At 39.8% G+C, this 11813-nt stretch overlaps 1 protein-coding gene across 1 annotated transcript; it reads left to right on the forward strand.

Annotated features, from left to right (window-relative positions):
- The first annotated feature begins 1808 nt into the window (after positions 1 to 1808).
- On the forward strand, positions 1809 to 5358 carry LOC133904990 (B3 domain-containing protein Os12g0592300-like). Its single transcript, XM_062346664.1, has 5 exons — positions 1809 to 2406; positions 2489 to 2608; positions 3281 to 3713; positions 3964 to 4199; positions 4713 to 5358. Exons 2-5 carry the CDS (start codon positions 2549 to 2551, stop codon positions 4986 to 4988), a joined length of 1005 nt encoding a protein of 334 aa, XP_062202648.1. The 5' UTR covers positions 1809 to 2406; positions 2489 to 2548; the 3' UTR covers positions 4989 to 5358.
- Positions 5359 to 11813: the final 6455 nt, after the last annotated feature.

Below are 11813 nucleotides of genomic sequence, written 5' to 3' on the forward strand. Positions count from 1 at the left end.
AAGCGGCGGAGGCAATCCGGCGAGGAGGCGAGACCTCGCCCAGGGCGGTCGATGGCAGGAAGCCCCGGTTGGTTGGTTGATTCTTGCTCCTTGATTAGACTAGATCTGGCTGATTTCTCATGACGCCTTGTTCAGTTCTGTCAGTTCAGCCGTCAGAGAGATTGTGGAAAATCTTTGCAAGGATACTGCAGCAGTGCAGTGCCAGGGAGCGCCTTCACTGTCTCTGAGACTTCGGCGCTGCCACTGTTTTTTTTTTTTCTCTTTTGAAAGAAGAGCAAAGCCACGATGTGGACGGCAAAGTGAAGCTGCAAGATGGAAACAAATTGCAATTCGTTTTAATATTTTAGATCTGTTTTGTAGAGTTTTTTTTTATTCAATTTTTTTACGGAGAGTGATTTTATGTGGAAATAATTTTGTAGCTAAAAATGATTCTATAGTGATTTTTTATAATAAACTATACGAAAGAAGTGATTCTGTGCGGGAAGTGAATCAGGAGAAATTATTTTTTTTCAGCTCTACAGCTTATAGTTCATTCAGAGAATCACTCCTCTAAGTTAAAAGCTAAAAGCTACTGTTTGACATAGCTACTTTTGATTCAAGTAGAAAAGCTGCTCTAAGAGTTTTATCAAATATACTCTTAAAACACGTTTTTCTCGGCTAACTTGGATCTCTGTCAGTGCCTTTGCACATTTCGTTTTCAGTATCATTGAGGCTGCTTCTTGTGGAAGTGTAAGCTCCGTCGAGCTGGTTGGCAAAGCCGCAAAAGTAAGAAGACTCCTATCTTCCTGGATCAGTGAGGACTACTGCCCTGCATGCATGCATGCATCCTTACCTGCGTACTTTGCTTCCTGTTGTCTTGGTACATGATTTTTTGGAACTTCCAATATGCATTCTTAGAAGATATGGTATCTGATGACATAAATTTTACAGAATTTGTTCGAGTTCTTTGAAATGCTTTTAACTTTTGGGCTCCCTTCTTTGATTTATTTGATCCAAAAATCATGAGTACTGCGGGGGTTGGAGGATCACTTGTAGTGCTAAGAAATTTCGTTCCTAGTAGAGACTGCATTTTTTTTTAGATAATGAGTAGAGACTGCTGTTACCCTACATATTTCAGTGGTACTGTAATTTCTGTTTAATTGGCCCTTTTGCTTGATCTTTTTTGCACCTGCTCCACAATCACTAAATCCTAAATGGGGCTTACAAGTTAATAATACCATGTATGGTCAGCGCTCTCAGAAGAGTCACCCTTTTGTAGTCCAACAAATAATTTCACACATATCATTAGTCCATTGAAGATGATGTGGGGTGTGAAGTTTATGGTCATGAACACCAGTCTAGCATTAGCATTTCCAGTTTGCTGATGAGCTATCCTATGTACACTCCTTGCAGATTCTGGATGCGCTGTGTGCAAAACTTATTGGATTAGATCCCGTGTTTCTAGAAGTCGAGAGTACTGTTTCGTGGCTTTCTTCATGTCTGGCGCAACACCTAGCGCAGCATGTTTGTGTGGATCATTCTGACTATTTGTTCTGCCGATTTGTAGCAGCAAGGAAGAGTTGCTCCTCCACTATCTTGTTCCGCTTCAATAAAATGAACAACATTACCGAAGTAATAGGGTTTTTTGTCACTTGCTTACATGCCTACTGTTGTAATAAAGTTTTGGTTATTTACCCAAGTATTTTTTTTTGCCTTGCAGTTTCAAGGATGTATGTAGGAGAACCGTCATTTTTGTATAAACCAGTGAGAGCTTTAGGTAAGGACTAAAGCATCTCACAACGCATACTAACATTTAATATCACTCTAACATTTTTAAAGATCAGAGAAGATCCTTCTATAACTTGAAATATTACTGAACATATAGAAGTAGCTCAAAGAACAATACTGAAACAGGAAATCACTATACAAACTTACATTTGTCTTTTACTGCAACCATTTCTCACAGGGTGCTTTTTGAAACAACTGGATGTTGCAAACCATTTCTCACAGGGTGCTTCTTGAAACAACTGGATGCTGCAAGCAACTGAACCGAATGATGTTTTCACTGTTCAGTTCACAAGCCAACAAAAAGGAATGAAATAAATCTTGTTCACTGGTTCACTCCACTTACTGCCTATCTTTCCCATCACCGCTCTTCAAGATGAGACCATGAAACACACACCAGCGCTAGTGAACCTGCTGCATTGACCCCACCTCCCATTGACACAGGCCCATGAACACCTGGTCCACTGGTTTCAACTGGACTTCTAGATGAAATCTCAGTAAGGCTTTGAATGTATCCACTCTCCTCTCACCGCACCCTCATCAAAACTCACACCCTCTCTCTCGTTAACATCAAGAAGAGGAGGCCAGCTTCACCTTCACCTTCACCTTCACCTCGGAAGCTCAGACTGCAACAAGAGCATGGTCAAGATCTCTCTCTCGGTGTAGAGTCGTATGATCTTGTGAAGTATTTGTGCTGTGACGGTTTTCTTTTGCTGCATGGTAGATGGTTCAGAAGGGTTGTGAGAGCTGCACGAAGTGGCAAGAGCATTACTACTAGGAGCACATGGAGATGAGGAAGATCCGCTTCTCCAAGGTCATGACTGGAGATTTTGCCCGGGGCATTGTAAGTGTCGGGGCTAAGCGAGACGATCTAGTTATCCCAGTTACCTAATTCTCAATAACTACTGCCCCCAAAAGATGTCCTTTTAAAAAGCATGCAGTTAAACTTAGTTTTGACCACCAAGCACCATTACGCATAAAGCTATTCGATTCATCAAGTGCAAATGATATTACTACATTTTTCATCACAGTTACATCCATTTCATATTTTTCTTACATATTTTGCTAACATGTAGTAAAAGAAGAGGTAATAGTTAAAGAAGACCGTGTCAATGTGTAGCGACAGGTACAATAGAATGAAGGTACCTTCATTATACAAGTTGTGCATCATGTAGCTCCTTGAAACTTGTGATTGTGGTGAGTACTTATGCTAACCCTGTGAGTGGTGAAGTAGCGATATGTTACTGAAAAGAGTAAAAGGCACATATCGGTTTTAGTCTTATATATTCGCCTAAGTATGATTGTTACAGACACTTATTGGAGTGCAGATGTATTGTAACTCAATAAGAAACATGGTCTTACTCTGATGTCCACTTGCCAAGTCTCATTTACTCTTTAAGATAGCAGTTATTAGTTGATTAATGATTATCAAGAAAATAATTGCATTAATTAATTACTACAGTATCACCGTCTGAGAATTAACCATTTCAGTAATGAGCTGCCATTTTTTGGTCAGAGCATACCGGAGAAGTTCACAAAAGACTTCATTAAGCAGATCACCAAAGGGTTTGACCTGAAAGTGCCCAGCGGTGAAACATGGCATGTCGGCGTAGACAAGCATGCCGATGAGCTGTTCCTCATGTCAGGATGGGAGGATTTTGTCAAGGCTCATGAGTTGCAGGAGAATGACCTCCTTATCTTCACATGCAATGGCAACTCTTCCTTTGATGTCCTGATCTTTGAAGAGAGTGGCTGCGAGAAAGTGTATTCTCTGTTTGGCAACAGGATCGGTCCTAATATGTGCAAATGTTCCAATGATATGGCAGATCAGGGTCAACAAGTTGAGCACTACTCTGTGAGTGATTCTGAAGATACTACTATGCCGTCGCAGCTGATTGGATCCCCTGACTATGCCTCTACTTCAAAGAAGTCTAGTGGCAAGGAACTGAGTAAGTAAGAATTACTACAAGTTTACAGCATGACACTAGCAGTGTTTGATAACTACACGAGTAACTAATATGTGAGATCGTTTAATATATTCATCTTCTTAGGTCTTGGCCTGGTACAGTCAGTTAGCACATACACCTGAAACTATACATCATCAAACATTGATAATGTATTTTCATAGATCATTTTCAATATATATATATATATATATATATAAGCTGATATACATAATGTACATTATTATCTTCACAGGGCAACAGCCTAAACCTCTGAACAGTAGCAACGATCATGTCAAGCGTGAGCCAATTGGCGAAGAGGATGGTGATGACGAATATGCTAACTCCAACTACTACTACTCAAGGATTGCCAATCGGCTAAGTGATGAGGAAAAAGAGGAAATAATCAGCTTGGCTTCCATCCGATCAGACAATCCAGCATTTGTGACTGTTCTGCAGATGAGCCATGTTCGACGCAAGAACAACTTTCTGGTGAGTCTATCCATTAATGCAGGCTATTTAATAGTTAGCTCATAGAAGATAAGCATGTAGCTGAGCATTTTAGTTTGTCAATAGAAATCAGAAGGAAGGTGTGCACATATTCATGTAATTAGAATAAGTACCGCAGCAGAGCTCCTGCCCCTTCTCATCCAAAAAAAAGGAACATTTATACAGATTTGCCCCCACTAATAAAAAAATGTTTTGCTTCAACATTTGTGAAGTTTTTGTTTGGGAGTGCTGAAGCATTATCTGAGAGACTGAAACAATCAATCTGTACGATTCTGGTGGCAACAATGCTATCTGACAATGTCTAATATCCCTTACATACTGAAATGCTTGAGTTATTACTAATCTTAGTGCACCTCTAACTAACACTAATTTTGGTGCATATTAGCATGTATATATTATATGGACCATGGTATCGGTATCTACACCATAATATGTGAATTTTGTTGATCCTAATCTGAATCTAGGAGAATTACTGACACTACAGATGTTGCGCAGATCTTCCCCAGTCGATTTGTTGCTGATCACCTTGACAGTAGGCTGCACGAGATCACACTTCGTAGGCCAAGTGGGAAAGACAAGTGGTGTGTCAAGTACTATTGCGCACGTGATGCCCGGGGTATCCGAAACTACAACTTTTCCAAGTTTGTGATTGAAAACAAGCTTCGCGAGGGTGACATCTGCGTCTTTGAACTGATGAAAGATGCGAAGAGGGTGACGATGACTGTCCATGTCATCAGGAAGTTTGACGACCGGTTTGTTCTGGTGGGCTAAGTTCTTGTTTGGTGCATTGTATTATATCCTCCTAAGAGTTGGCATGTAGAATGCACAACAGGTGTGGTTTCTGCAGTATGTATTATGTAGGAGTGGCACTGGAAACTGAAACTGGAGCTCCTAGTGATGCCTTTTGCACAATGCAAGTGCACTTTTGTAAGGTAACCTCTTGATGCAGTGTGGCTACTATAACAAAATGTGGTCTGTGTGATAGATGTTTCTAAGCAAACGTGGCCCTGAGATGGTGCCTTTTTCTCTTGTGCCTAGTTTAGTTCTGCCTGATGCTGCACTGCCCCTGATACTCTTTGTCCTGGGTGTTGTTTCAGGGGCAGTTTGTATGTTTAGACTGAACAGTTCAGTGGAATCTTGTTTGTGCAGTAGACATGGTGGAATTGGTTGCAGTGATATGCTTATCATGCATGTGTGGCTTCGGTGATATGACGTGTATTGCTCATAAAGTTCTGATACGGTAACATGGTATGTGCTGCCACTGAAGCTTCAGCTAAGCTTTCCTGCGTTGTTGTATAAATACAAGTGTAAATCTTAAGCATCTAAAAGAATGGGAGTATTGAGCAGCTATATTTAGCTTCACATTGCTATTTGTGGGGAAGTGAAAATTTTTACGTGAGAGAATTAATATATGGATAATTATCAGGTGAGAAGGATGAACTGAGCAATCCAGCTGCTGAGATGAAAGGAAAAAAAAAACCCTGAGAAATTAATCCGAACAAACCGAATGCTCAACCATGCATCTCGGTAAACGAAATACCGTCGATGAGTGCTGCATATACGTACACCGGGGAGCTGTGCCCCGTCGAGGAGGTCTTCTCTTCTCGATCGCCGTCGTAGGCGAAGAGACCGAGGCGGTGGTTCCATTGCCGCGGTTGTGCTGTTCCCGGCTTGCGTCGCTTTAGCTAATGAATCTTGTCTCAGTCACGGCGGGACACGTGCTCGGCGTTGTACGGCGGGTAGGCGTCGCCGGCCCGGGGCGGAGGGGGACTTGTCCTGGCCGGCCGTGTGCTCGCGGTCGCGGCCGATGCTTCCATCGATTTTTCTCGCACGCTAGCTCTGGGCGCGGCAACAACGCCGACGCGTGAGCTACGCTTCGCTCGTCTGCAATGAAACCGGTCTTCGATCTGAATTACCATCTTCGATCGTTTGAAGTTGCTTTACTCGCCACTTGAATCCTCATAACACAAACTCCTACATCACTAACTGTTCTGTGCTCGCTACCGAAAAAGTCTTAAATAACGGGTGATAATTGTTATTGATATTAGGTCTCATACATGTTATTTTAAATACGTTACTAATGAGTATCATTAATAACGAATTGTAACTGTAACTCATTACTACTGACTGAACATAAATAATATGTCGTAACAATAACCCTATAACTGATGAACTTTTTTGTTTTTTAAGATAAAAAAGTCAATATTTTTTTTTCACTTGATCTATTTTAACAAAGAGGCTCGTCGTATATGCCCCATAAACCATTCTATTTTTCAAACTATTTTTCATTCTATATTCCGTGGGCCTAGAACACGTGATCTCCCCTCGCGCGTATAGCTCCCTTATCACCTCACATATCTCGTAGTTGTGATAAAAACTAAATATTTTATCTTTTTAACATTCTTTAGGTGATGAGTTATAACCGTGACCATCACTAAAGACTGGTTTTATAATTTGATAGGTGACCCAAAATGTCTTCGATAAAATGAGCATAACTTTTGCATACAGACTCTGATTTCGATTTTTTTAACTCTATAGGCATCTACAGAAAAAGTTACATTCATTTCTCCCCACTTTGTTGAGTTTGGTAAAAAAATTTAGGCCAAATTCGACCTAAAAGATTGAGTTCTCGTCTCCTGAAGTTTCTGCACCATTTTCGAAACACGCGTTTGTGCCCATAGCTACCACCCCTTACATCAAATTTGAGAAAAAATGTACAATAATTCTTATTTTAGTGCTGCTGAGGCAAGAAAAAAAAAAATAAAAAAATAGCATCATGTGATGCACATATTTACTGTATAGATATTCCACGCATAATTGCTACTTATATGCACTTTGCTTTGTAGTAAGCAGTAAACATTTTTCTCTAACTAAAATTAAACACCATGTAACCTCGAAAACAAAACCCATAAACAACAATACCATCATGTAACCAAAACCGAGCCAAGTATTTATGAATACCGATATTAGTGACGGATCACAACTTTGACCCGTCACTAATAATTGGTCTAGGATGACCCGTCACTAATGACTAGCCTAAGATGACCTGTCACTAATGACTGGCCTAGAATGAACCGTCACTGATGAGTCATCATTAGTGATGGGTCACAACTACGACCTGTCACTATTATCATCAGTGACATGTCATGTTATGACATATCACTAATATCGTGTCTGCTTTGTCTGTTTTTCACGTAGTGACTGATCGCATCTTCCTCCTCCTATAGAAGTCAAAGCATAAGCAACACGAAAATAGTAGTGCTGAGGATCAACACTGGGCCAAGGTGGACAACAACCAAAACACCAAAGCCACACCTAGTGGTGGAGACAGGGGGCAGGGTCCAGCCCTCCCCTATGCATCATGCATTCATGCATAAACTTGCGAGATGACCCATGAGATATACTTCATGCATATACATCACACTACCATAAAATCATTGAAAGCAGATGGTATATCACAGACGGTTTCTTAGGAGCCATCAGAAACTAAATATCCTCATACGGTTGCTAAGATATACATGCCTGTAACAAGGCAGATATCTAGGTATGAATGAACTCACAGATGGTTTTTATAAATCCGTATATTTCTATCATACCGACAAAGATGGGTTTTTTTTTTATAAAATCCTAATGTGACAGACGTTTTCTTGTAAGAGCCATCTGTGCCTAGTTGGTATACACAGACAAATTTTATAAACACCCATCTATTTTTAAATACCCACAAACGTTTTCAAATTTTATTGTTCGTCTCCCTTGACTCTTTTGGCTTCCAACATACACAAACCGCTCGTCTTCAAAGGCTCTTTTGGCTTCACACACATAACCCCTCGTCTATCCTCAATATAAAGTGACGATAAGTGTTCTTTTTCCTCACTCATTATATCCAAGTGCGTCCTCACTCGTCATCCACATCGGAGAAGCTAGATCTCGCTAGGGGCCAAATCCCTTTCACTGCACCGAGGTGAGTATCATGTGGTTTCTTTCACTGCACCGAGGTTTTCAGTGATTCGATCTGTGCAATTGATGGCACAACCTTGTTTTCGTCTTAGATCTGCAATGGCACAATTCACGACAATCAAGAGATGAAAGGATGGGGTTGTCCCTATGGTGGCTTTGATAGTGCAGATACTTGGCGTCGACTTCGACCCTATGGAGTTCGTCTTCTTCGCTGCTGTGAAGGCCCCCTCCATCGACCATGTGTACACCGTCAACTGCGTTCTTCATTCAGTTCTACGGATGAAAATTTATCCATTGTTGTTCATCAGAATCAAGACATTTTCGTCAACTGCAAGACATGTTTCAATGCCCATTTCTTGCTGAACCACAGCTGCCGGTTTGGCAGCAATGCAGTCTGGTTCTAGCTAACGCGTGAGATCATCAAGGTGCAGTTAGATCCGGATGACTGCGGGATGCTAATTGAAGATGATTCTTGGGTGGATATTGTGTTGAAACGCATGAGGCTGAGATGATGTTTATCATCTCATCTTTTTCAAAGGCGGCGTTAATCGACCCAAGTTTGTTGATCACTTTTTGTCTTTTTGGAAGACGGCATCGCCATGATGTCAACCATTTCATCCTTTTGGAATACGGCATCGATTGACCAATAATGATGTATAGTAGCTAGATTTATGTGTTCTGAACAATGTATGATCGGTGTTCTAAACAATGTGTCAATGTGTTTAATTTGTGAATCATAAAATATGTATCTGTGTGATCATTTCCTCTATAAGAAAATTTTCTACATGGCTGTGGAGCCAGAAAGCAAATTTTCTTATAGGGGAAAGGGAGACATAGACAATTTTTTTTTTATAAAAATCCATCTGCGACAATTAACACAGACAGATTGAACCAAAGATCGTCTGTGACTCTTAGTACTCACCGACGGGTTTAAACAAACACCATCTGTGACTCTTACTATGCACATACGGTTATATAGAAATTTTGCATGCGTGTAAGTGTATTGCAGATAGTTCTGAAACCGTCTGTAACAAGGTCGATATCACGAATACTTTTACAAACACGAAACCTATAACCGTCTGTGATAGAGTTTAAAATCCATCTGTACTGAACCATTTTGGGGTAGTGTCATGCATATACTTCTAGTAACAACTGATGCAACGTACAGGGGTCCTCCATCGATTGCTCTTGTTCAATTCTCAAAAGAATCATCTAATTAATTAAGGAGCAAGATGTCCTTACAAGTTTATACTAAAAGATAAATATATTTTGCATCAAGCGGTGGAAACAAAAGAAAAAGACGATCGGGAGGAAATGCCTTCCCGACTCCCAATCATGGTAAATATATATTGTTGCCTCATCCACCATCATATGTAATATATGGATCAATCCCTATATAACATCAACATGTACGTAAAATATCACGACACCCGTTTCTTGTTTCATCGCATATATATCCAGCGCACGATAGCCCATAAGCATGACCTGAGCGAAACTCAGACCCACAGTATAAACACATATAATAAGAAAGGTCATATATTTATTACCGTGGGCAAGATCTACATGATAGTTATCATACATTTGTTACTGTGGGTGAATTATAATGAATGATGATATTAGATCCACGTAGGGATGGCAATGAGTACAATAACTGTGGGTAGAAGCTATACAAACCCGTATCCACGAGCTAATTCTCAAACCCACGCCTGCACTCATTACCCGCCACAGGCAAAAAACAGAAGCTCGTGCCCGCCACCCGTGGGCATCACTTACCCGCGGACACACCCGTATACCCGCAAATATACTAAACAAGCATGATTGCATGGAATGTTTAAGCATATAACAACACAAGTCAAACGACATATATACTAGATCGAGCATATCAAAAATTTAAACATGCATCTCCAATCCTCAACTAAAGATAATGAATCTCATAGATACATCATAATTCATACATAGCATGCATATCTTAATAAAGCATAGTTAACACATGACACATTATCAGTTCATCACATAGTTAACACATGATAGTATGACATTAACACAAACATATTGTTTCACAACCATGCTTAGTGCAACACAGAACATTGTTCAACAACACAAGTAACCAAGCAAACAAATATAAATAAAGCATCACTAAACAATAGATAGTTTATTAATCCGAGTCAACAAAACGGATGCAAGATTCTTCCTTCATTTTTTCTTCAATGTCTTCAAGGCATGACCAGAAGTTATTGACCTTTCCATCATCTTGATCTACAATCAAATTATAGTGTACATTAGTAGCTGTAGCCTATAGTCTATATATAAGCAAAAACATACATGGAAATGCAAATTTGTTTACCTATAATAGTGTGTTGCGGCCAACTTTAGCTACAGATAATAACTTCTAACTTTTTTGGAGTAAGACAGCTGTGATGTTCACTTAGAATCCTCCCACTAGTGCTAAATGATGATTCAGAAGCTACTGTGGTTATTGGAATAGCCAAAATATCACGAGAAATCAACGTCAAGGTGGGATAATGAGTTCTAGCCACCTTCAACCAACAAGGGATATCAAAATACTCATTTTCATCATGAGGAAGAGTTTCTTCCTCCAAATAGTGATCTAGCTCATTCTTGGCTTTAACAAGACTAGTAGTCTTCTTACTTGTAGCAAGTGTTGAATATTGTCAGGACAACAACTACGCTAATTGAAGAAGCAGGACCACTATATGATGTACCCACACCCTCTTGGTCAACTTGCACTTGTTACTCATTCATCAAATCAGTTAGCAATTTATGACTCTTTGTAACATATTTCTCAGCTGCTTCTTCCCCCAAAAGAGCAATGCAACAAGCATGTAACATTGTCATCTTAAGACATGGATCAAGAATAACAGTAATAGCCATAAGAACTTGGATGTCAGACCAATACTTAGCAAACTTATCTATCATGGTAGTAGACATTTTTCTAATTATCTCATCTTCATCTTCTTTCCAACAATTAATTTTAAATTGATTTCACATACTTTAGGGAAGAAAATATTGGTTGTCACATACTTTGTTCCAGAAAACAATTCAGTGAATTCAGAGAATATTTCTAATTTGTCATGAATAGCAGAAGAAAATTTCCAATCACTTGCTGATGGGCAAATAAAGTGACTATCAAGGATGTCCAAATGATCAAAAACCTTCCTATAAGGTATAACAACACTAAGCATGGTATCAGTTGAGTTCCATCTAGTTGCAATATAGGCACAACTTCCTATCCAATTCAACATTTTGTTGTTGAGCTATTTTCACAATTTTTTCATACCACTTTAGGGTAGCAACCCAATAAGTAACTCTCTCTCGAATATGTGCAACAGCATGCCCAATCACTTCCAAGCCATCTTTGACCATAAGGTTGATGATGTGTGCGCAACACCGCATATGTAGCTCTTTTCTACCCAATAACATATTATTTATCCCAAGCCTACTTTCCATTAGGCTATCATTGGTACTGCAATTGTCAAGGGTCACAGTTGATACACTGTAATCAAGATCCCAACTCTAGAGGCATTTGAATAAAGCATCACAAATAGCTTCTCCAGTATGGGTGCATGGCACATACTGAAAGTGCATCTCAGACCCCTAAGTGGGTTTTGGATAATTAAT

Source organism: Phragmites australis, chromosome 22, assembly GCF_958298935.1.
Source record: "Phragmites australis chromosome 22, lpPhrAust1.1, whole genome shotgun sequence".
In the NCBI taxonomy this organism is placed as follows: Eukaryota; Viridiplantae; Streptophyta; class Magnoliopsida; order Poales; family Poaceae; genus Phragmites; species Phragmites australis.

Bases quoted from the DNA above. Each gene is read 5' to 3' on its own strand.
- LOC133904990 (XM_062346664.1), top strand. From the start codon at position 2,549: ATGGAGATGAGGAAGATCCGCTTCTCCAAGGTCATGACTGGAGATTTT. The intron at 2,609-3,280 runs GTAAGTGTCGGG...TTTTTTGGTCAG, and splicing joins GAGATTTTGCCCGGGGCATT to AGCATACCGGAGAAGTTCAC. The intron at 4,200-4,712 runs GTGAGTCTATCC...GATGTTGCGCAG, and splicing joins GACGCAAGAACAACTTTCTG to ATCTTCCCCAGTCGATTTGT.